Source organism: Ursus arctos, unplaced genomic scaffold (assembly GCF_023065955.2).
Source record: "Ursus arctos isolate Adak ecotype North America unplaced genomic scaffold, UrsArc2.0 scaffold_30, whole genome shotgun sequence".
NCBI lineage: Eukaryota > Metazoa > Chordata > Mammalia > Carnivora > Ursidae > Ursus > Ursus arctos.
This window is the reverse complement of record NW_026622986.1, coordinates 14951346-14977625: the sequence shown is the minus strand read 5'-3', so window position 1 is coordinate 14977625 and position 26280 is coordinate 14951346. Positions and strand designations below refer to the sequence as shown.

The 26280-nt window shown below is 48.0% G+C and overlaps 1 protein-coding gene across 23 annotated transcripts in view; it reads left to right on the top strand.

The window, feature by feature from the left end:
• The window catches only part of KIAA1217 (KIAA1217 ortholog), a 455000-nt gene extending 451745 nt beyond the window's left edge, over window positions 1-3255 (top strand). For 21 of the 23 annotated variants that reach the window (XM_048219301.2, XM_048219294.2, XM_048219292.2 and 18 more), the window contains 2 exons: window positions 415-537; window positions 1246-3255. In XM_048219301.2, coding sequence (XP_048075258.1) covers window positions 415-537; window positions 1246-1740 — 618 coding nt within the window. In that variant the 3' untranslated portion in view covers window positions 1741-3255. Of the gene's footprint in view, window positions 1-414 lie in introns of all 23 variants that reach the window. The other 2 variants (XM_048219302.2, XM_048219322.2) reach the window with 1 other exon arrangement.
• The last annotated feature ends 23025 nt before the right edge of the window (window positions 3256-26280 follow it).

Below are 26280 nucleotides of genomic sequence, written 5' to 3'. Positions count from 1 at the left end.
TTTTTAGTTTTTTGGTTTTTTTGTCTGTTCTCCACGATCCCTTTCTCTCACACTTTCTCCCTCACCTTCAAAACAACAACAACTAGGTGTCTAACAGCTAATCGATTCTCTTTTTACCTCTGTTGCTGATTGGTGTTGGGTAAACGCAAGGACGCTAGGTCGGTCATTTGCTGTTGAAATGATTGCTCTGATACTCACATTAAAATCGGTTTGATCAGTAGTGGAGCAGTTTATTCTGTTTGATTCTTCAAATTAACCCCAGTGGTGTCTCCTGATGTCCGTCTCCTAGATCTGTCCTGCATGTAGGGCTGTGGCTTCTCACGTTGACCTTCTCTGCACACGGCGGGAGAGCCTCGGCGATGACCCGCTCACGTGCTTCTCCTTCTCTTCCCCTCCCGCTGCTCCTTCCCCCAGGGCTCCACTGGGACCCCGCCGACAAGCAGGATGCCAGTCCCCATGAGCTCCAAGAGCAGACCCGGAAGCCTGGACAAGCCTGGCAAGCAGTCCAAACTGCAGGATCCCCGCCAATATCGTCAGGTAGTTTTACCTTAAACCCAATTTTGGATGGACGCTATTGCGGTTAAGAAGCAAGTCGCTGACTTAGTTTATACCAAATATTGTGTTTTCTTTGTAAGATATGGTTTACATAGACATCCTGGATCTGGGGCATGAAGAAAGTCTAAAAAACCTTTGTTACACTTTCCACCACGCTTTTGCATGCTCGCAATAAAACATCTTTTACTTTGTGACTCCAAAGTTTAACTGTTAACGCAAGGTGCCAGGCCCATTGGCTTTTCTTTGGTGAAGGTAGTGGTTCATCAGAACACCTTGGGAAACCGAGACGGACCTGTCCTTGAGCTGCCCTGAAAGTCACCAGTACTAACGTATATGCTGACCGCACTGCATTAGAGGCACATTAACTGTCCGTCACGGTGCCCCAGCCCCAGCCCAGTAACCACAGACGCATGGCCAGCCTGGCACCTGGGACAGGAGTGGGATGATATGCCTGTTCTCACCGACACCTGTTCTTCCTTTTTTCCCCCTCTTCTGCACATCCTGCGCTCTGTCCTTTGGGGGTTTCTGCCAGGCCCAGTACAACAGGACTTAGCTCAGGCCTTGAACTGGTTTGGTTTGGTTTGGTCTCTGTTAGGTAATGATGCTCAGAAGGGCTGTGTTGCCAGACCCTGTGAACCGATCGTGTTACCAGCTTTCTGACAAACTGTCTCCCGCCATCTTTATTTACAGGCTAATGGAAGTGCTAAGAAAGCTGGTGGGGACTGTAAGCCTACTTTCCCCTCCTTACCTGCTTCTAAGATTCCAGCCCTTTCTCCCAGCTCTGGGAAAAGCAGTTCTCTGCCCTCTTCTAGTGGTGACAGCTCTAACTTGCCTAACCCACCTACTACTAAACCACCGGTTACTTCTAACCCTCTCAGCCCCCAGACAGGACGATCTGCTCCGTCTGCCTCCCTCATCCCCTCTGTCTCTAATGGCTCCTTAAAGTTTCAGAGCCCCACTCATGCAGGTAAAGGCCACCATCTCTCATTCTCACTGCAGACTCAAAACGGCCGAGCAGCCCCTCCCTCCTCCTCCTCCTCCCCGCCCTCCCCCGCCTCCCCCACTTCACTGAATCAAGGTGCCAAGAGCATCAGAACCATCCACACTCCCGGCCTCACCAGCTACAAGGCACAGAACGGAAGTTCAAGCAAAGCCACCCCATCCACAGCAAAAGAAACCTCTTAAAGGCCAAATCCTGTTAGGCACAAGTCGGAGTTACATTTAAAAAAAAAAAAAAATTTTTTTTTTTCCAACAACTGTTTTCTCAAGAGAATGTACCGTATTGCTGTACTGTTTGAGGCTTCACGCTAAGTATGTGCTAAATACTGGATGAATAGATTTCAGTAAAGCTCGTTTGACTTTTTACTCTGTTGCTGTTGTAATTACATAGTGTTTACTGTCTATATTCGATACCTGTTACATGAAGTAAGCATGTGTTACGAAAAGAGTGGCTGGCGGGAGAGAAGGGTGCGTGTGAGATGGGGGGAAATGTATTCAGCATGTAAAACATGTATGATTCCAGAATTTTAGTATGTTTTGTACAAAAATATTTTTCATTACGGAGACTAGACGTGAACAGAGAATTACACAAGGGTGACTATACAAATTGTAAAACAGATACTATAATATTTCCTTTTATTTTAGTGTTATTTAGCTTTATTACAGATTTCTATTTTTGTCAAAACTTCATGGTTCCTTTCGAGATCTTTTTTGCCAAAAACATTTTGATACTATAGCATTGTACCTGTGAAAGTAGCGTGCTAGACGATATGCCCGAGAACCTCTGCACAGCCAAGCCCGAGGCCCGTGGAGAAGGCAGTTTATCACACCTGTTGCACTGCCATGAAAATTAGGTATGATCATTTGCAGCCCAAGCAAGCGAGCTTTCTTTGCTTTTCTTTCCTTCTCTTTTTTCTTTTCTTCTCCTTTTTCTTTTTTTATAACATATTGGGATTCTCTAGTTGCTTTCCTTGCAGTATCGAACCCCTTCCTTTGTTTTCGGAGACCTGGTAACCCACACTATTGCATTGTGGATTTTAACAGTACACTTCTGTACGGTTCTGTCAACCGCTCAACTTTTGTACATATATAAATAGACATCCGAAATACTGTGTGTGACCGCACAGAGTCGTTTCCCACACCAAAGTTAATTTTTATGCATGCTTTAAAACTCTATCTCGGGACGGGCAGAAATGGGGGCTCCCCGTACATTTTTAAACAGCAACGAGTTTGCACAGCTAGAGTGTTTTTGTAAATAAATGTATTTGTATAACACAGTCATGTAATATACAGAACTATAAGCAGAGACTTTGCAAAACTAAATAAAGGGCTGCATGCTTGTTATTTTTTGTACCTTGTCCCTCGAACTACTTCCTAGTCAGAGAACAAACGTGTCTGTCGCCGAGTTCAATGGTTTGGGTTTCGAGGGCATTGTAAGTGATATGTAACCGGACGCGAACTGGTTTCTGGAAAGCTCTGCTTTTCTGATTCCTGAGGAGTTCCTGATAAATGCGTTGCAAGTGTGGTGCCTTCTGACGTAACCTGCTGACCCCTCTCTGCGGCTGACCCCGGGCTTGCCCGACAGAAAGCAAACCTGGGTACGGAGTTTCCACCCTCGTTGACCAGAGGGGCTCGTATTACTTTTCCTTTTTTAATTTCCAGTAGAAGTAAAGTAGAAATAAACCGTCTTTGTCACTAGGATCTTCTGGAGTTCTCAATTTTCACAAACACTGTTGGTGTAGGGGGACGTGGGCGAGCTAACGCGACTCTCCGTGTGCTCATTGGCAAATGGGAAGGACGGTTAGTGCGAATAACACCGAGATGATGAATCCCAAGCAAGAACGTGTTAGTCTTTTTTGCCTCCAGAGTATTTAACTTGGTTTGGTGTAAAGGGTAAATTATTATGACTTGGGCGCCTGGTTGTTAGTGGGCCTTCGCTTCAGGTGTGCAGGGCTGGGATGTCAGACACAGGCTATTCTATCTCCGCTCGTTGTGTTAACTGTAATCACAGAGCTCGGGGAGGGCTCAGGAAAGTCGTCATCTTGGAGTGTTGAGGCACCAAATATTCCAACATGTCAATCATGTCCCATAACAACTCAACAACCATATTATGTTAAAATGCACACGGTGGCCGGCTGACTCGTGCCAGGTTATTTGCTCCTCTGTATGGACAAGCTGAGAATTCTTTGTAAGCAGCTCAGCACAGGTGGTGGCTCCCGTCCTCAGTTTACCCTCAGACTTCCCAGAGCGCTGACGAGGATATACAGGGGATGGTCAACCGCAGCCGATGTCAGGAAGGATGGGGCGTGTCCCCCAGGTGTCCACACAGCTCAGGCATAACCCTGAGACCCAGCAAAGTGCCGCCCACCTCCTCGAGACATTGGAGGGAAACTGAGTCCAAGTGTGCACGGGCTGCCTCTGACAACGCTTCAGGGAAAGGCACCTTGGGTCCTTTAACAGCTAACGTGGGTCATAAGATGAGTCGCTAACTAGCAGTCTTCAGATTTTGTTAAACCACTTTTAGCCTCTGACTACATGACTTTGGAGCTCATCACTCGACCAACAGATGGTAGCATCCGAAAAAGTACTCTTAGAAATGAACCAGAGGGGCTCTCAGATTCCTTCAACAATCCATCAGCCCGTGCTGTGTGCTGGCTGTGCAGCCTTGGGCATGCCTCAGTTTCTCCTAATGACAGAACCTACCTCATAGGATTGTTGAGAAGATTGAATTCAATGTGTAGAAAATAATCTTAAGACAGAGCCTGACAGGGGCGCCTGGGTGGCTTAGTCGTTAAGGGTTCGACTCTTGACCTTGGCTCAGGTCGTGATCCCAGGGTCATGGGATTGAGGCCCTCATCCGGCTGCACATTGGGCATTGAGTCTGCTCAAGATTCTCTCTCTCCCTCTCCCTCTGCCTCTCCCCGCAAAAATAAATACATACATACATACATACATAAATAAATAAAATATTTTTTAAGATTAAAAAAAACCACACCTGACACACACACACACTCGATAAGGGTTGGGATTGTCGTACTGACCAGCGCTGCACTGATAACTGGACTCTGTTCCTGCTCTTAAAGGGCTTCCATCCAGTTGTGGAGGGGGCGCCGCCATGGGCAGGCGGAGAAGTCAGACGAGCCTAACGGTGGGCGGCAGGGGTCCAGAGGAGAGGTCGTTCGTGGAGGAGATGGCATTTGCCGCCCTCCCCGCCCCCCAGGTACAATACAGAACTTTTCATAGTGTTGCACCATTGAAGAGGCTGCTTTTCTTTCAGTGTTACTTGTGACTCCGACTCTTTCCAAAGCTAAACAAAAGATTGACACGGTCTTGGAACAAAGCCAAGGTCCTAGAATCATGGCTACGAAAGAGTGGTCCTTTTGCGAGGTTGCGTTTTCAGGATTGGGAGAAGGTGTACCCCCAAATCACCCCACCCAGGCTCCTCAAATGGTGAGAGGAGTTGATATCCATCCCTGAGCTGAGTACCAGGGGCAAGACCCGTGGAGAGAAGTAGACACGTCCCCTGGGCTCCCGGAGCAGCTTTGGCCATGCCTGTCCCCCAGACTGCTTCCCAAGTGCCCCACTCTGTAATTCAAACTAACTTCTTCCCCTCTCCATGGCTCTGAAAATGCAAAAGCGTTTGAGAACAATCAAGAAGCTTTTTTGGAGGGAGTGGAGGAATGCGGACTGCTTCAACCAAAAATTCCCGAGGTCATTTTGCAGAAGCAAGCAGGTGACATTGCTGGGAAACACACCCCGGGCCACAGGCAGCGGTGTGCTCTGATCTGTGTTCCTGAGAAGTTAATGTTCAAAAGAAAGAAATTGATCATGCAAGCACTTTTGAGGAGGGAACCCCAGATCTGCCAGGGCTCACAGCCATCTGGCTCGAAACAAAGGCTTGTCCTCATGACCTGGAGGTCAGAAGGTCGAGTTAGGCTCGACACACTGCACGGAGAAGGCAGGGGAGCCAGACTTACACAAAATGCTTAATTTGTTTAATTGCCTAGCAGTGATGGGGAAGTCCTTAATCCTGTGTCTGCAGACACATCAGCAGTAACTGCCGTCGGCTTCTATTATGGGCCACGTTATGCTAAAGCGGTTTGCACATATCGCCCTTTAATCCTCCCAAAACCCTTGTGAAAAAATTACCATCATTACCTCTTCCCCGTCGTGCTGTGGGAAACAGGCCGAATAAGAGAAAGTGTGGGATGTGCACCTGGGATGAGCCTGAGGTATGGGCACTCGATCATTCTCCTTGGGATGGGGCCCCTCAGGTTGTCTCTGAAAGGACTTACCGAGCAGAGATTCATTCCTGGACCAAAGGATACCATCTTTATTAAAAAAAAAAAAAAAAGAAAAAGAAAAGAAAGAAAAAAGAAAAAGCTCATTCATTTAGGCATCATTACAAATTTTGGCTGCCTCACCTTCAAAAATGGGTAGGTAGAGAGCATTGCGCTTAGGGGGTTAATATTCTCATCCAGCGTCACTTGGGAGGCAGGTGAAGCTGGGTCGATACCTGGGATCACCGAGGACTTTTTCCCCTAAGCAGGTGGACTAAAACCTTAAGACAGCAGGGCCAGACCGCAGGGAAATCACCCACCTGCCAGAAAGGCCCCACCTCCCCGACACGCCCACTTTTTAAAACCACGCCCCCATGCCCCGCCTACACCGCTAGGCCACGCCTCTCCCTTACCCTCCAGCCTAGTTGCTACAGCACCTTCTCCACTCAGTCCCTGGGGGTACACAGCTCCCAAGCGTCCCTCAAAGGCATTTCTAGGGGTTTTGCTTCTCGACACTTCCCAGGCACGGGACTTGTGAGTGGGCAGTTCAGCCCCTCACAGGGTCAGTCTTATCAGATTCTGTGGTTTCTTTTCAATTACAAACGCTTTGTAGGAAATAAAATTCTTGTTGATACATCCTACCTACTCACGTACTTTCAAAACCTAAGCAAAACAATCGAATGCCCTAACGGTGATACAACGAAGCCGTCACGTGTCGCACCAATGAGCAGAACACAGTTTGCTTGCTTTGGAGACTCAAGCCCCATGAATTCTGTTTGTTGATGTGACTTTTCCCCCAAAGAGTGGACCACTCTGTTTGAAGCTTCGAACAAAGCAAATTCTCCCTCATTTTACACCTTCTTGGAAAATTTTTTGCATACGTTAAGAATGCCAAAAAGCTTATTTGTAAGGCAGAATTGGCCTGTAGGCATAGGTCATTGTAAATAAGTTTTTCACTCACATGAATGTTCGTTGGGACATCTCCGGGTTCTGCTGGAGGGGACAGTTCCTGGAAGACCATGGCAGGCCGCCTCGCGTCCCTGGGCCACACCCACGCCATGCCAGTTTTGCCTCATCACTGAAACAACTTCCAAGCTCTCCCCAAATACGCACACTTGCCTCTAAAGGGTGGAACCCCTTGGCTGAGACCCACCGGGCACAGACTAAAGAACACACACTTCACTGTTGAAAAAGTCGGGGCAAACCCCAAGGGCGTAAGGATCCAGCAGCGAAGATCCAGCCCAGTGAGCCCTTCCCCATAAGATGGCGACACTTAGGGGACACATGCGGAGCTCGGGGCCACTTGCATGGTCTGCCATCTGACACCTCTAGCCACATTCTCCATTCATGCCTGGGAGAGCAAGTGATTAACAGAAGAAACCCAAGCTCTAAGCATTTGTAAGGAGGAAAGGGGCGGGAAATCTTGAGAAGATGGGTGGCAATGGATTTCTCTCTTCTAAATGTTGAAGCTCTGGGATTAGCGAGGGGCTGAATCATTTAGAAGCAGAGCTCGGCCTTGCCACAGACACCACCTCCTCTCCCACCTAATGTGAAAGGGGAGGAAACAGGCTGCTGGCCAGGGCGATAGACCCAAGCAGCAGAAGAACCCAAGAAATCCTGATCTTGCATTTGGGATAAACTCGCCTCATAGTCCAGGTTCGCAAACTTGGCTGCCCCCTGCGACCACATGGGAAGCTTTGAAAATGCTGGGACCTGGGTCCCACCCACAGAGATTCTAAATCGGGGGGGACACAGGCTCTGTCTGTGCAGCGGATTATCAGACCTTTCCAGGTGATTCTAATGGGAAGCCAGGGCTGAGAACCTGGGCCTCACACTAGAAGGCAGAAGCCCCAGAAGTAACGAGAAGATGCTGTCTCTTAAAAATAAAAGGTAACCGCAGATTCAAACCTGAAAAGTATTTTAATTGTTTTCAAACTTTCCCTCCCAGCCGACAGGGTCGCCCGGTGGATCTAAAGCTTTGCTTGTGTTTTGACCCTTCCAGGGCTGCCGGGCCTCCCAACACTGCTACGCTTCGGGCTCGCGTGTTTGCAGGGAGCCAACTACTAGGGTATTCAGCAGCCTTTGGAGTGGGAATCCGTGAAGGATCTGACATCAAGAAAGTCCAGTTGTAGCTCCTCCCTTAGCCTCTGGAGATGCTGGGAGACCCCACCATGGTTCCTAATAGTTGGTTAAAGGAGACACTGCAAGTGCCCTTGTCACAGAGGTCCCACCTGGTGGTGAATACCAATTAGTGATGTGTTTCAAATAGTGCGTCTAGGTCTCTGAAATATTATGAATGTAGAAAGCAAAAAAAAAAAAAAAAAGGGCAGAATCACTCCTTTTGGGAAGGGGACCCCACATAGGTGTGAAAACCATTTGGGCGATATGGGATCTGAGGACAGGGCAGAGCGTCCAGAGCCCACGGTGAGCGGAGGAGGACAAGGCAGGAGAAGCCCATCTCTGACTTCCCCGGGGTCCAGTGAGGAGGTCAGAGGGTGGTATGTAGGCTCCCAGATTCAGGTTAGAAATGTAGGCAGAACCAGGCCCACACCAAGAGGGCTTCTCCCCTCCAAGAGCCCCTAGTCCATCCCTGAAAGGTGGGCCAGTGCCTTAGCCCAGCTCCCGGCCCCCAGTTTCTCTCTCTCAGAGAAGACCTTCTGCAGGGCCCCATCTTGGTCGTCACCCCCCCATCCCTCCAAGCCCACTGGCATCCACTCCCACGGCGCCCTGAAATGCCTCCCTTCAGGGGCACCAGTGCCTCTGTATTGTGACACCCAGGGCACATTTTCCAGTCCCATCTTTGGCTTTATTTAGGGGATTTACCTATAAATATTCCACCTTAAACAAATGAGATTAAGTCCCTTTTCTATTGCTAAAGGGCAGTGGGGACCAATCTTGCACCCTGGCCAGTACGCTTACCTCCGCAGGCCAGAAGGAGCACAGATGATCAAAGACGCTGCTTCCGTCGGGGGAAGGCCTGATGCACTTGGTCAGATGCCGCTCGAGCTCACACGAAAAGTGGTTGTAGTGCCGCCCCTCAGGCAGATTAGATCTAAGATTACAGACAGATTAGAGATACAAGATTCCTCGGATCTCCAAGGAAGGCAAAGCTCGTCGTACCTGTTCGGTCCCCTTTCTTGGGCGTCTTTCCCCAGCTGATTTTGTGTTCATCGGACTGCACGCCCCAGGGCCAGAGTCCGGGCCCTCGGCACCTCTGGCCTCCACATCCCTGGTCCCTCCTAAGACAGAAAGGGCTTCCCAGGCAGGGTCCCTGCTCTTTCTGAAGCAGAGGGCCCTGTCTACCTCCTGTACCTCGACAAGTGTTTTTTGCCCCAACATCTGGAGAAAACCAAGCGAAGAGGGCATATTTTACTCATGAGAAAGAGTTCACTAACGTGGAAATGGAGTCAGGGAAGGAAACTTTCAAGAATAAATAGATCGTTGTACGGTGATTGCCGCCAGACATTCTTCATTTTCACAGAGGAATAGAATCACACAGTGGAAGGGCTTTGCCAGGTCTGACACACCTTCCACATCCTGGAGAAAGAATGTTCTTTCAGATAGTGACTCCAGAGGAAGAGGCCATGCCCTCTGCCCTTCTTCCACTTCCGTCTAAAATTCCTTCAAGGAGACATTCCAAAGTGAGGCAAGGCCTTCCTGCCCTCTGGGATCTGACGGCTATTGTCCCTCCGTGTCAGCTCCCCCCACCTGCCCCCCACTCCCTCTCTTCCAGCTGCCCCGCCCTCTGCTCTGCTGCTTCGACAAGCCTGGGTCACAGGTTGCTCCTCTGCCTGGACTATCCTCTCCAGGGGGCCTGGATCAGGGCCCCTGCTGGGCGCACCCTCTACTTCGTAGCATTTAGGGGAGTCGGAAGTATATGGTGGTGTGTGTGGTCAGTGACGATCAGTAAGTCCAGGAACTAATGTCTGTGCATACACAAGAGGGGCCCAGCGCCGGACCTGCTAAAACCCACGAAGGACCGTGCTCTTCTGTGGAGACACAGGCTGGTGCAGAGGGAGTGGGAGGCTCATGCTGTTTCTACCGCTCCTGTCAAGGATTTAGCAGTCGCGGAGTCTGCAGGGTCCTAGGAAACTACTGTTCGCCTGCTGCCACCTGGTGGTCATGTCTGGAACTTCCTCTAAGGGACTGAAGGGCTTCTCACCCAACCTCTCCCCTTCTTCATCTGTTTGGGCCACAGTTTTAGAAATGCACCACCCACCAGCAGTACGCAGCAGTGGCCCCGGTGGGAAGTGTGAGGTCGGTGGCGTTTGTCCTCATCTCAGAGTCACTCTGAACCACTCACTACCTCTCATTACTCCTGTTTTGGGGGAAAGTGATGGGACACTAAGGAACGAGAAAATTCACTCTCCCTTCCTAACACTGTAGGGCGAAAGGAAGAGGGCAGCGGGGGAGCGAAGAGCCCAGCATCCAGGGGCGGGCTCCCCCGCCTCGGAGGGCAGGACTTGTGGACTGAAAGTGGGTGCCCCCCACAGTTGATGTTGAAGCCTGACACCCCTCCCCCATGTGGGGGTGGAAGAGAATGAAGTCAGATGAGATCATGAAGGTGAGGCCCCCGGATGTACACAAAACGTATCCCTGTTACATTTCCACCTGTTCGCGTGCACAGATCATTCCAGGTACATTTAGATAAAATCCAAACTCTTTAGGAGGGCCTGTAGGGCTCTGCTGAGCGGCCCCCGACACCACCTCCAGCTTGGTCTCCTCCTACCCCAAAAAGAACACATTTTGCCTCGTGGGTGAAAGCAAAGACAGCCTCTGTGGATCAGTCCCTCCCAGCTTGGTAACTCTTGTCGTGAGAATGGTGGGGGAGGTGTGGCAATTTCCATCGGTAACCGGGGCTCACGTGCTACCAAAAAAAGGTGGACGAATTCCGCCCTGACATCACTTTGCAGTGCCGCTGTCGGACCCCGGCGCCGTGTGAAAGCCAGGGCCCCGCCGAGCCTGGGGTGTTCTCGTCCCAGCCAGAGCCCGTGACTCCGTGTCCTGGGGACCAGTACGTCCATGTCGGGGCCTCAACCTGAGGCGATTTTGCCCCGGGAGACCCCTAGAGATGTCTGCAGACATTCGGGCCCTCGCAGCAGGGCGAAGCGCGGGGAGCAGCTGGCGGGGGGGAGGGGGGTTCGGGAGAGGGCACAGCGCCGTCCCCGCAGCGAGGAGTGGCCCCTCCCGGGGTCAGCAGGGTCGAGGTGAAGAACCGGGTTGAGAAGCCCTGCTTCGCCCCAGCACCCACTTGGCTGGGTCTTTCCGTCTGTCTCACCGCTGAGAGACTGGTGGGGACGGGGTCTGCGTTACGCATTGCTCGAGCACCGGAGAGGCCGGGGAGTGAGTGGGTTGCTTCCCATTCTATACCCCAAAACCCTGACTTCAGCAGCAGGAGGACACAGGTGGCCTCCAATGGCGGAAGAAAGAAGAGGTGCCTGCCACCGCCCTCCCCCCCACCCACCGTGTGCACCTGACCTCCTTGCTCTCGCCCTCGCACCCCTGCTTCTCTGGTTTGCTCCCACAAATGGAGCCTTCTCAAACGTTTGCCCTCTCCTGTTTGTTCTACCACGGGTCCCCCTGCTTCGAAGGGGTTTAAAGGGAGCGAGCAAGCTGGGAGCAGCCAGGCGCGATAACGGCAGGGCATGAAGACCTCCCAGGCCCGGGGGAGCCCTGCACTTGGCGCTGGGCAAGCTCCCCAGAGGTGCCTGAGGACCGAGGGGAAAAGGGGCCGCGCTACCCGGAAGGTCCACCAGGGGGCGCTGCTGCCCTCTGCCAGGCTCTCTCCACGGGGCTTGGGGACGCAGCGCGCGGGTCTTAACCGGACCCTCTGGCCTCCGTCGCCCGCACCGGGTGTTATGTGACCTGCTCTTCTGCGTCCTGAGGCGGGGGGCAGTTGACCTGAGAATATTCCCTTCGCAGCTCGGCAGAGGCTGAACACAGCCCTGGGCAGGGACGGCTCCCAGTTGGCTGGGGTGAGGGCAGAGAGGGGGGAAGCAGGTGTGCCCCGGAGAAGCCGCAGGTCGTCGGAGCCCAGGGAGACGAGGGGGGCAGGTGGGTGGGCCTGAGTGTCTCGGCTGCCTGCGTTCCTGGCGGCTTGTGAGGTCTCCTGCCAGTTCTGAGGCACCATCAGCTTTTTCTGGAATAGTCATGGGGTTTTGCTTCTGAATAGAACATACTACATCCCAGCATGTTCTAAGTGCCCCCAGGAAGCCCTGCCTGAGGTGCCCACTTTGAAAAATCACACGTGGGAGCCACGTGCATGACTTCCAGAGGCCGTGTTCCCTGAAAAGTGAAGGGTCTAGAAGAGAATCCCAGGGTGACCTGGGTCTTGTGTTTTTCAAAGGAACCCCGAGCTGTAGGAACCCCAAGCTACAGAAACTGCCCCATGGAGAGGGCCAGTAAGGAAAACCTCACAGGGGAGCTGTCATGTGAGCAGAGTCTTGGTGGGTGAGCCAGAAATAATGAGGCGAAGAGGTGGATAAAGTATCTCAGGCTACCCGTGTGGTCGCAGCGCGCCATCTTGGGAGGACTGATGTGGGGGAGCGTGGGGGGCAGCCTGTGGGGTGAAGGGGAGCCTGGATCCTGGACACTGTGCTCAGAGGTTTTGTCTAATAATTAGTCCATCTCGACCAGCTTTCAATTACTCTGACTTTCTGCCCTGGAGGAGGCCCTGGTCACAGCCACCTCAAGTCACCCTTGGGACTTCAAGAGTGTGGCCTCCCCCACGGCTGACCTGACTCAAGGGCACAAAACCTGCCACCAGTTCTGCGGTGTCCCTCCTTATCTGGCAATTGTGTGAGGTCCTGTGGGGGAACACTCAGCGCCGTCCTCAGAGAACTCAGGATCTGGCAGGAAAGGCAGGACGGCAAACAGACACAAACCACTGTGTGGGTTTGGTGGGTAGGACAGTGGGAGCCCAGGACGGCCCTCCCGCACCCACAGGGGAGGGAAAAAAGTCCCCTCAGAGAAGCAAGGGACCAAAAAACTATATTCGGCTGGGCTGATGCCTTAGGGAGGGAGCAGAGGCGATGTCGTAAAAGTCACGTGGAACCACGAGAAAGGTCTTACATACTACACAACACAATTAGTCATTTTCTTTGTAGGCAAAAAGTGTTTGTGGATTTTTTTTAAATCAGTTTTTTTAAATATTTTATTTATTTATTTTAGAGACAGAAAGTGAGAGAGAGAGAGAGCACAAGCAGGGGGGGGGGAGCAGAGAGAGGAAGCAGTAAGGCTCCCCACTGAGCAGGGAGCGCGATGTGGGGCTCGATCCCGGGACCCTGGGGTCATGACCTGAGCCGAAGGCCGACACTCAACTGATTGAGCCACCCAGGCGCCCGTGTTCATGGATTTTGGAGAAGAGAGTGACACAACGTGCATCTTGACCAGCATTTTGGAAGGGGGGTGGGGATGGGAGAAACGCGGTGGAGGCTCAGCGTCGCGAGGGCTCACACGTGTGAATGGGGGCTGCGCCACAGCTAAGGGGACAGATCGCAGAGATTAATAGGAGGAAGGACTCCACTGGTGCCTCATCGGCTGTGTGGAGACTGTGTTTCCATGTGGCCCAGAGTCTCACCTCTCCTACCCCTTCATTCACTCACTTCTCCTACCTCTTCATTCCACCTCTGCCTTCTGCAAAATTAAAATATCCTGCTTGCCCCTGGATGAGATTCAGAGGAGGAAAACCTCTGAATCCCATGGACATTATGCACCAAGCGCATTTCCCCGCTTCTGTTGCCATAGCGATACCAGATGCTTCTGGCAAGATGCTGGCACTGAGAAAATTTGACGATATTTAAACACACACATACACACACACACACTTTTATTTTTTTAACTGTAGATCAAGGTTTTGAGACATTAACTGAATTATTTTCTCAAGGTCAGTCACACCGAAGCCTAAAGGAGGACAGACCTCCCAGCAAATGCCTTGACACTTTCCCAGCTGTCTCGAGGAACTGCTATTCTGGGGGTAACCCTGCCATCTACCACCCCTGAGATCTAGCTGCCCCCTTCCGGTCACCACCAGAACTGTCCTGCCTTTCCTGTTGCCCCACTTCTGGAAAGCCCTGTGGTGGTGACAGCCAGCTTGTTCTGGGAAGAAGAGCACGGACCCTCAGATAAAGGCCTGTGCGGCACACAGAGCAGCTGACAAGCCAGCTCGCACCCGTGAAGGCCGCTGCAGGCCGATCGGGAGCACAGGCTGCCCCCAGCCTCTCAGAGACAGCCCCTGAGGCATGGGAATAGAGATGGCTCTCTGCCAGGCGATCTTCCTGCCACAGAATTGGACAAGACTAGGCATTGCCTTGAGTAAGGGACCAGATCAGCTTATTTTCCCCAAGACCTTTCCTCCTATCCTTCCCAGTGGGAAAAGGGCTGGAAAAGAGTACCTGAGGGGAGGTGGCCATTATCCCAGGGATGGGGGCGGGGGGAGGAAGGAGAGAAGGAGGCTAAGGAGAACAGAGACGCTGGGGGTGATGTCATGGTGGCCAGTGTGGTTCTGAAGTCAGCGACGTCAGTGGTGGCTTCCAGAAACTGAGAAGAAAGAGGAAAGAGAGGCTGAGTCAAAGAAGAATCCAGGGGCCGTCTGCAAAGCCAGCCGGAAAAAGCACTGAGGAAAACAAGAGAGATTGTCCTAGAATGTGACAAGGGAATGACAGCCCTGGGCTCACTTCCAATCTTTACAGATCTGGCATATTCTGTCTGTCTGCCTTGTTTTTAAGAAATTGTGGGCAAAGAAGAAGTCAAACTGTCTCTCTTCGCAGATGACATGATACTCTATATGGAAAACCCAAAAGAATCCACGCCCAAACTATTAGAAGTTATAGAGCAATTCAGTAACGTGGCGGGATACAAAATCAATGCTCAGAAATCAGTTGCATTTCTATACACGAATAACGAGACCGAAGAAAGAGAAATTAGGGAATCCATCCCATTTACAGTAGCATCAAAAACCATACGTTACGTTGGAATTAACTTAACCAGAGACATAAAGGATTTATATTCTAGAAACTATAAATCACTCTTGAAAGACATTGAAGAAGACACAGAAAGATGGAAAAATATTCCATGCTCATGGATCGGAAGAATAAACATAGTTAAAATGTCCATGCTACCCAGAGCAATCTACACTTTCAGTGCTATCCCGATCAAAATACTGATGACATTTTTCAAAGAACTGGAACAAAAAGCCCTTAAATTTGTATGGAACCAGAAAAGGCCCTGAATTACCAAGGAATTGTTGAAAAGGAAAAACAAAGCTGGGGTCATCACAATGCCAGATTTCGAGCTATACTACAAAGCTGTGATCACAAGGACAGCATGGTCCTGGCACAAAAACAGACTCATAGACCAATGCAACAGAATAGAGAACACAGAAATGGACCCTCGGCTCTTTGGGCAACTAATCTTTGATAAAGCAGGAAAAAACATCCGGTGGAAAAAAGATAGTCTCTTCAATAAATGGTGCTGGGAAAATTGGACAGCTACATGCAAAAGAATGAAACTTGACCACTCTCTCACACCATACACAAAGATAAACTCCAAATGGATGAAAGACCTCAATGTGAGACAGGAATCCATCAAAATCATAGAGAACATAGGCAGCAACCTCTACGACATCGGCTAAAGCAACCTTTTTCATGACACATCTCCAAAGGCAAGAGAAACAAAAGATAAAATGAACTTGTGGGTCTTCATCAAGATAAAAAGCTTCTGCATAGCCAAGGAAACAGTCAAAAAAACTAAGAGGCAGCCCACGGAATGGGAGAAGATATTTGCAAATGATACTACAGATAAAAGACTGGTATCCAAGATCTACAAAGAACTTCTCAAACTCAATATGCAAGAAACAAATAAACAAATCATAAAATGGGCTGAAGATATGAACAGACACTTTTCCAATAAAGTCATACAAATGGCTAACAGACACATGAAAAAATGTTCAAAATCATTAGCCATCAGGGAAATTCAAATCAAAACCACACTAAGATACCACCTTACGCCAGTTAGAATGGCAAAAATTGACAAGGCAAGAAACCACAATTGCTGGAGAGGATGTGGAGAAAGGGGATCCCTCCTACATTGTTGGTGGGAATGCAAGTTGGTACAGCCACTCTGGAAAACAGTGTGGAGGTCCCTTAAAAAGTTAAAAATTGAGCTACCCTATGATCCAGCCATTGCACTACTGGGTATTTACCCCAAAGAGACAGACATAGTGAAGAGAAGGGCCATATGCACCCCAATGTTCATAGTAGCATTGTCCACAATAGCTAAATCGTGGAAGGAACCGAGATGCCCTTCAACAGATGACTGGATTAAGAAGTTGTGGTCCATATATGCAATGGAATATTACTCAGCTATCAAAAAGAACGAGTTCTCAACATTTGCTGCAACATGGATGGCACTGGAGGAGATAATGCTAAGTGAAATAAGTCAAGCAGAGAAAGACAATTATCATATGGTTTCTCTCATCTATGGAACATAAGAACTAGGAAGATCAGTAGGGGAAGAAAGGGATAAAGAAAGGGGGGGTAATCAGAAGGGGGAATGAAGCATGAGGGACTATGGACTCTGAGAAACAAACTGAGGGCTTCAGAGGGGAGGGGGTGGGGGAATGGGATAGACCGGTGATGGGTAGTAAGGAGGGCACGTATTGCATGGTGCACTGGGTGTCCACAGAGTCTCGTGGGCAGCCCGCGCCACGTGAGGCTCGCTTTCCCGGGTTGCCTGGTGGTGTGAGAGGGCTTCTAGAGCTCCAGACTCCTGGCGGTGGAACGAAGAAAGCTCGTAGAAGCGCCTGCCCCTCCCTTTAAAGACACTTGCTGGAAGTTGCATAAATGGCATCTTCTGGACGGGGGTCGAGAACGTGGTCATCTGGCCGCCCCTGGCTGGGAGAGGGGCTGGGAAGTGCAGTCTACAGACGGATGCTGGGAAATAAGCACGACGGTACCACGAGCGGTTTCCCTGGGCAACAGTGAGAATCAGTATGTTAATGTATGGAAAACATGTGCAATGGTGGTGGCCTGACCCCCAGTCTCTGCTCATTTTGTGGGAGCGCTTAGCATCACACCCGGAGTGGTGGAGACGGGCCGTTTGGCATCGGGGAAACGCTCACAAGAAGAGCTCCCTCTTCAGTGGTCTGGCCTTTTCTTTCTTTCTCTCTTTCTTTCTTTCCTTCTTTCTTTCTTTCTTTCTTTCTTTCTTTCTTTCTTTCTTTCTTGATTTTATTTAATTATTTGAGAGCGAGAGAGAGAATGAACAGGGGGAGAGGGAGAGGGACAAGCAGACTCCCTGCTGAGTGGGGAGCCCAATGCGGGGCTCCATCCCAGGACCCCGAGATCATGACCTGAGACAAAGTCAGACCCTTTAACTGACTGAGCCACCAGGTGCCCCTTTTCTATTCTTTCTTATCCCTGATTAGACTCTGGGATTAGGGCTGGAGAAGAGAGGCCAAGAGGTTGTACCTTCTTTATTCAGGACATGTAATTGACCCTGGAGTCAGGGAGGTCGCTCGGGTTTAGAGCAGAGATTGCAGGACTGGCTGCGGCTTCGGGCCTAGGCAGGAGGGGGAAGCAGGTAGTGGGGCCTGGGTGGGCCGAGAGCGCAAGCTCTGTCTACAGGTGGCAACATCCCTGTCCCTAGTCTTCTGGAATGTGGGACTAGTGGGGCCTGCCAGTTTTCAAAAAAATCTGGATTTTTATGTGACATCTCTGTTTGTTCACCTTGACCATTCTTATTATGGCCACAGGCAAGGAATCAGTCCGTTAAGACCACATGAGATGAAAATAATTAGGTAAGGGGCAGGCTGAGAAAGCAATTGGAAGCCATGGCTGGAGGGCACCCTTTTGAAACGGGAGGCAAGGTTGCATAGGAGGAGAGCTCAGGGGGACAGCTTAGCAGGGCTGGCCTGCGGCATGGTCCTTCGGTCTGCAGACCCTTCACAGCGGGGTAAAGAAGTTTGAGGGCTAAAGCAACAAGGTCAGGATTTAAATTTTGCATGATGTCTGCTCAGGTGGGCTGGAGGAATGGGAAGATTACTGTTTCCCAATATTAAAAATGTTATCTATACTAGAAATACAATATAGCATTCACGAAAAGAAAAGAAAAGAAAAGAAAAGAAAAGAAAAGAAAAGAGAAAAGAAAAGAACAGTCACATTTCTGCTTTTGTGTTTGAGTCCGCGAAGCTACCTGGTTTGAGTTTTTGTTCTGTTCCCCCCGCGGTGAGAAATTTACAAGCACAGGGAGGTTAGCTTGCTCATTCCTTTTTTGATTAGAGATGAATCCTTCTCTGTTTAAATGATGTTTTCCCAGGGTGGGGATGAGAAGTGGTATTAATCAATAATAATCAAGCACTAGGCCCCACAAGTGCCTGGAAATCAAAGCCCTGGCTTTCCTCCCTCCTGATTCCACAGCGAAGGGTCCTGACAGGCTCTACTTAGCTTTTCAGAACAGGTCATCATGGTAAATGGGAAGAAAATCATTGGATATTTCTCCTAAGAATTCGTGAGAAGGAAAAATTCGGAATGCTAAAATGTAAAAATGTCAACACAGCCTAAGGGAAACTTTAATAGGTTTCTTCAAATCTATCACTTTGGCTAAAATGAACAGAGATAATGAACAAATTATAAATTTAAAGCTCTCTCTGGCTGCTTGAAAAATGAAATGAGGAAGCCTGATTTTTTTTGTCAACAATATAGTCTAAAAATGTCAAGCTCGTTGCCCAGGTTAACAGGTTTTGATTTTTTGGAGTCTGCCATTAACCACAGAAAAGTGAAATATTAGGTCAGTTGGCTTCACAGTGGCTCTGGCTGATTTTAGTTATTGATAGACTTTAATTCTCTGATTCTTAAGGTAAGGGTTCCTCTAAGAGAACTCTCCAGAGGCTCCTATGACCCTGTGAGCTCCTAGGAATCTTACATTGACCTTCAAAGACACAGAGTAAGTAGGCATCAAAACACCTGATTCCTCCTCCTCCATACTCTTAGAAAAGCAGACTTCAGGAATTCTCAAAAAGAGAAAAATATCACTTGGGTATATTGAACTGGGAGACCATAATGATAAAATTATAAATCTATTATTGTGATTTGGATGAATAGAAACTATAAACATATGCTTTATCATATGAAAAATCAATCGCTGTAAGCAAGAATCAGTAGAAATGTCAGATTAAAGAATCAGACCTAAAGTTGCTGAGAGTGGATCTTAAAAGTTGTCATCACAAGAAAAAAATTGTAACCATGCGGGGTGATAGATGTTAACTGGACTTATTGTAAGTGTTTCACAATATACACAAATATCAAATCATGATGTTGTACACCTGAAGCTAATGTTGTATGTCAATTATATCTCAAGAAGGAGAAGGAGGAGGAGGGGGAGGAGGGGGAGGGGGAGGGGGGAAGGAGGAGGAGGAGGAGGAGGAGGAAGAAGAAGAAGAAGAAGAAGAAGAAGAAGAAGAAGAAGAGGAAAAAGAAGAAGGAGGAGGAGGGGGAGGAGAATAGGAGGAGGAGGAGAAGAAGAAGAAGAGAAGGAGGAGGGGGAGAAGAAGGAGAAGGAGGAGGAGGGGGAGGAGGGGGAGGGGAGGGGGGAGGAGGAGGAGGAGGAGGAGGAGGAAGAAGAAGAAGAAGGAGAAGAAGAGGAAGAAAAAGAAGAAGAAGAAGGAGGAGGAGGAGGAGATTAGGAGGAGGAGGAGAAGAAGAAGAAGAGAAGGAGGAGGAAAAAGAAGAAGGAGGAGGAGGGGGAGAAGAAGGAGAAGGAGGAGAAGAGGAAGAGGAAGAAGGAGAAGAAGAAGAAGAAGAAGAAGGAGAAGAAGAAGAAGGGAATCAGACCTGATAAAACTGAAGCTATGGCAATTACTGGATCCAAAATATAACAATAAGAACAGCAAACACACATAACAGTATCTATGAGATGCGGATTATTATTTCCTTCATCCCACATGTGAGGAAACAGACACACAGAGAAGTTAGTTAGATGCCTTGTTCAAATTCATCCAGATTTGAAGCCAGGGAGTTCGGTTCCAGAATTCATGCTAAAATAAATGTGCTTAACAGTTTATAGAAATAAAAGAAAGTATGAAAAGTGACGCAAACAAAAAGGGAGCTCAACATTATCTAGGCTGTGTTGGAATAAAAAAAACAGAACTTCTAAAAATGAGAGAAAAGTGAAATTAAAAACCCAATGGACAGACGACACTGCAGATCAGACGCTGCTGAAAGTAAAACAATGAGCTGGAAAGTAGCTCTGAAAGTAGCCTCTTACCCGGATGCAACAAAGAGAGAAAGTGGGGCATAAAATATGAGCAAGAAGGCAAGGGACAGAGAGGATCGAGTGAGTTCTTTCGACAGACATTTAATAGGAGCTCCCGGAGGAGATAATAGAGCACCGGGGAGGGGGGGAGCAACTATTAAGAAATGACTGAGAAACTTTATAGAGTGGATGAAAGATGTCAATTCTGTTTCAGAGAACCAAATTCTAAGTAAGATGATAAAAAGAAATCCATGCCTAGGGGTGCCTGGGTGGCTTAGTCAGTTGAGTGACTCATGGTTTCGGCTCAGGTCGTGATCTCCAGGTCTTCGGATCGAGACCCGCATCGGGCTTCACGCTCAGAGCAGAATCCGCTTGAGATGCTCTCTCTGCCCCTCCCCCGCCCCCCTGCTCTGCTCTGCTCTCGCTCTCTCTCAAATAAACAAAATATTTTTTAAAAATTAAAATTAAAATAAAAAAAGAGAAATCCATACCTAGACACATTGTAGCAAAGCGTCAGAACACCAGACACAAAGGGAGAATCTTAAACTAGTGAGAGAGTAAAATAACAGATCACCTACCCAGACCCGGACTGACAGCTGATTCACGATAGCAACACCGAAGTCCAAAGACAGCGGATGAATATCTCATGACACTGAGGGAAAATACTGTTGTCAACCTGTAGTTGTACGTCCAGCAAAACCACCTCTCCTGAGTGAAGGCAAAATACATTTAAAGATAAATGAAAGCTGAGAATGTTCATGACAACCAACTCTCACTACAGGAACTTCTGAAGGACCTAAGTATCTAATTTGGGAAGTATGATCCCAGACAATAGGCCTGCGGTGCAAGAAGGCATAGTGATCGATGAAAATGGTAAACACGGCAGTAAATCTCGGCATTGCATTGACGTTATAAAACAACAATAATCGTGTCCACTTTACGGAGCAAAAAATAAAAATAAAATTCTGCAAAGTGATAAGTTCTGGAAAAGATAGTATATAAGTTGGGATAGGGCAACTGGGAATAAAGTATACCTAAGTCTTTGAATAGTTTGGGAGGAAGGTACAGCTGTTGATTAACTGTACAATTATTTAGTATGCATATTAAGGTTTCTGGAGAATCCACTAAGAAGATGTAGGGGACAAATGGAAAGGGAGAAAAATATCATTCAATCCAAATTAAGGTGAGAATATAAAGGTAAAATAAAACAAGAAAAAACAGGCAATTTAATAGATGATTTAAGCCAATCAAAACCAACAGATGATAGAAACAAATCAATAAGCACCATCGATGTAAAAAAACTAATTGTAGAAGTGAAATGATAGAGCTCATCAGACTAATTTTTAAAAAAGAAGAAGGAAAGGGAAGAAAATGCACTGTGTGCTCATTATAAGGACAGACTTAACAGAGAGAGGCATAGAAAGGTGAAAGATAAAAGGACAGGGAAAATATACCAAGCAAATACAAACCAGAACAAAAGTAGGGTAGCTATATTAATATAAAACAAAATACGAAACAGGTTTTAAGTTAAAATAGAGATGAAAAGCATCGCAAGGAAATGAAAAAAGATTAATCATTGTGTAATCACAAATGTCCTTCTGAGAGAGAGGCAGGGAGTTATAGCAATTCTAAACTTGTAAGATGACACAAAAAGACTCCAAGAGCAAAACCAACCAACCAACCAACAAAAGACTCTAAAGGAGAAAGTGACAAATACATCAATGCGGTGGGCAGCCATCTTGGGTAATTGATAGAATTTCCCAAACCAGAAATGGTATGGATTTGAAAATCTCTATGGACATCCATAGAATGGTGTGTGCCTTGCAACTGCAGAATACACGTCTTTTCCCAGCACACACAGAACATTAATCAAAACTGTGTACTAGCCTCAACAATTTGCAAAGAAGTAGGATCGTATAAACCACATACTCTACCAAATGCAATACGGTTTAGAAAAATATCGCAAAAAGATAAGTTAGAAAAACTTTATATCTTTGGAAAATTTAAAACATACTTCTAAACAACCCAGGTGTCAAAAAGGAATCATAACGAATATTTAAAAATACTTAGCATTAAAATGTGTTTGATATAGCTTATACTACTCCGAGAGGAATGTACAAGTTTAAAGGATTACGTTACAGAAGAGGAAAGCCTGAAATAAATGAGTTAAGCTCCCTAACCTAAGCATTCAGCTTGAGAAATTAAAAATAGAATAAAATATCCCCCAATAAAAAGAAAGAAAAAATGAAAGACAACACTACATTGAATTATAAAACTCATGCAGGATCTCATAGTACCTCGAATAGCCTGGATAAAAAGAATCAGGAAGAGAAATTTTCCTATCAAGACTTACAAAGTATGTAGGAGTCAGGACCTGCAGACTAGAGGGGGCCAAGGACTAGGATAGTAAGCCCCAAACAGTCCCGCACACGTGTAGGAATGTGATATATGGCAGAGCTGGGGTTGCCTTTCAACGGGGAAATGGGGCTCTATGTAGTACATGGTACTGCGACCATAGGATAAAAAAACATAGATCCTTACTTCACAACAAGCACAAAAATCAATGCCACGTGAATCAAGATCCTTTACTCAGAAAAGTATCCAGCACTGGATAATAAATTACATGATGATCCTACTTCTGACCATATTTTTTCCGTCAGTCTAAGCTTTTAATAAGATCTTCATTCATTTAACAAATACCTTGTATGTCCACCGTGTTCCTGCCATTGTCCCAGGCATCTGGACTGCAACAGTTAACCAAACAAAGACCTTCCACCCTGTGGGGTTTAGTTTTGTAGATGACTAACAAATGGCACTTTCAATGGATCAGGCACTTTCTAAGCCTGATGTTAGCTCGTGTAATGCTTGACGTTAGCTCACATAATCCTCGGCAGATACTGCTATTATTTGTAAGTGGCAGAGCTAGGACTTTATTTATTTATTTATTTTTAAATTAAACTTCTCTTTTATTCCAGTGTTTCTGAACATGAACTCAATGCCTGCCTAACAATAGCATCATGTATACGGCAATGTGTTTTTGGTAATCCCTTAACTCAGGTTCATGCTTTCGGATCGCCGACACTTCAAAAGTTGTTTAAGAACTTTTGTTACTCCCGAAAATGAAACTAGTATAATCAAGTAATAAAATGAGTCTACCAGCCCTCAGAACCCCAGACACTAACTTCTACATTATATTACCCTTTTTAGCCCTGCGGCATTGGTGACGAGTGTGTTGTGCCATGTTTTTGCTTAAATATATATGTGTGGTTGGGGCGCCTAGGTGGCTCAGTCAGTTAAGCGACCAGCTCTTGTTTTTGGCTCAGGTCGTGATCACAGGTCATGATCTTGCGGTCCTGAGATCTAGCTCACCTTGGACTCTGTGCTCCGCGTCGAGTCGGCTTCATACTGTCTCCTCCTCTCCTTCTGCCACTCCCCCCTGCTCATGTGCACGCTCTCTCCTAAAATAAACAAATAAAATCTTAATATGTGTGTGTGTGTGTGTGTGTGTGTGTGTGTGTGTGTGTGTGATGAACCTAAGACATCCATGGTACGTAATGAGCTGACTTCTTTTCTAGGAATCTAGAATGGTACTGGAGTGTATCATCTAACCTTGAGGGAATTGCTACTCAACCCATTTCCTGTGTTGTGTAGTTCAGATGAGAAATTCTGGTTGAGAAAGGCCTCAAAGATCATCTTATGGGCCAAAAAAGTGCTGAAGGAAAGCACTACTGGGCTGGAACTCTGTTTTGAGGCTGCCCATTAAGTTCTTCCTTTCAGAACCGCCATACTTGCTGCCATCGTAGTAGCCAACAGAGATTTAGTTTCTCAAGCCTAAAGGAGAAAATAGGCATGAGTCAAGTTCTTGGCCCCTGCCTTCTTGTGTTAGATACATTTAAGGTTATTCTATACTGGGGGGAGGGGATAGTATGTCATTATATAGTCATTTAAAACCTTCTGGTTGACCACAGTTGTGGTAGGCTGAATAATGGCTTCCAAAGACATACAGGTCCCAGAACCTCTGAACGCCACCTTAATAGGGCAAAAGAGATTTTTGCTAATGTCATTAAATTACAGATCTGGAGGAGAGTACCCTGGATTTTCTGCATAGTTTCTAAGTGTCTTTCTAAGAAGAGGCAGAGGGACCACAGGAGAAGGTGGTGTGACAGGTGAAGCAAGGTGTCAGGCCACTGGGTTGGAAGTTGGAGGAGGGGTCGTGAGCCCCCAGGTGCAGGGACTACAGCTCCAGAAGCTAGAAAAGGACCAGAACAGACTGTCCCCTAGAGCCTTCTGAGGACGCAGCCTCACTACCACCACCTTGATTTCAACCCAGTGAATTCTGACCTCTAGAAATAGAAGAGAAATAAATGCGTGTAGTCCTAGGCCACTAAAATATGTTTATTGTTACAGCAATGCTAGGAAATTAATACAGTGGTTATTTCTATTGAAACAACCTTAGGCTCAGGACTGCACTCCCCCTTTAGAAAACTCTGTCACTCAGAGAGCAGGTGGGAGCATTAGCACCATGGCCAGGGATGTCATGAGCTAAACAACACAAGCGCGGAGAGTGGTAGAGTGGTCAATGCCCCACTTGGAGATGAGACCCCTTCGGCCCGTAGAAGCCAGGAGCACTTCTAGCTTTGACCACTGAGGGCGAGCGCCTCTACAGCTAAGGCCGTTTGCCCTGTTCTCTTCTCTGCTGACACAGTGACTGGCGATGCTCAGCCCAGCGTGGAGAAGACGTGGAACAGAGAGGCTGCCGGCCCACAGTCGCCGAACACAAGTAAGAAGCCAGCCTGGCTCATCGTGAGCCACGGAACTTCTATTTACCGCTGCAGCCTGATCTAGCTCATGCCGAGTGGTCCCGCAGGCAAACCTGCTTAGCTAAGCCACACATCTTCACTGGATCTGCGAGGAGGTCCAGATTGCTGAGGGAAATTGCGTATGGGATCCTTACTTGGCTTTCGGTTTTGTAAGAGTGGGCCTGGGAGACAAAAACAGAGCCAACTATGCTTATGACTTTAAATGTGTGAGTGGCGGAGGAGAGGCCTAGAAGGATGATTCTGGAAACTGTCTGTCTTGCCGCTTAGAGAAAATACCTTTTGAGGGGGTTCAAAAATACAAATACTAGTACTAAAATAAGTATTTGAGGAAAACAAGGATTTGGTAGGTGAAACATTAAGGCCAAAGAACACCAATGCCGTAAACCAGAGATACGCATTTACCCACAGAGGTGCACACTGGGTTCAATTACAGAAGACCACAAATCCTCCGCCATCCTTTGCCTTCAGAGGTGGAGTCTGATTTCCCTCCCCCTGCAAATGGTCTGGACTTGGTGCCTCGCTTGACCAACGGAATGCAGCGTAAGGGATGTTCTGGGCTTCTGAGGGTAGGTCACAAGCAGCCTTGCAGCTCCTGATCGATTGTCCTGAGAGCAGCTTGTGGTCGGGATGCTCCTGCTTGGAGCCCAGCCTCCATGCTGGGGGAAGGCCAAGCCACCCGGAGAGGCCACGGGTAGACTGGTCAACAGGTGCAGCTGAGCCCGCACTGGCGGACAGCTGTGAGTCAGCCATCTCGGATGTGGAGCCCAGTCAAGCGTTGCGATGGGAGCAGCCCCAGCCTTCGTGGGACCACAGTGGCCTGGCTGAGCCCAATCAAGCCCCACAGTCATACGGGAGCACTCTGAGCATGACCGTGCGTAAGCCGTGGCATTCTGGAGTGGTTCACCATTTGGCAGCAGATTACTGGAATACGTATGTGGTCCTTGGGCTCCACTGTTACAGGGAGCCTAGACTTCAAGGCTTAGGTCTGAAGGCTTGCCGGAACGCTAGGAAGCTCACAGCCAAATCAGGGCAAGCTCCTTAATATTACAAGAAGCATCACGCAGTGGATATTCTAATGTCTCACACAATGGCCAGCACGTAAGAATTCAAATTGAAATTAGATGTCTATGAAAGAAAGTCAGGTTAAATTATGCCCTATGGAGGGAAGAAAACCGTAACAGATGAAAGGCAGTCTTGGATGTGATTTTTTCCGATATTAGAATTCACTTATTTCTTCAAGTGAACAAACATTCTTGGTGGCGACCATTAAGGTACGGGTCCCAAGTTGCTCAGGTGAGATCTAAGCAGAAAGGGGAGAGTGTAGTTCCTGGGCTCGCCGTGGACAACATTCAGTAAGGAGGATCCAGTGTCTGTGA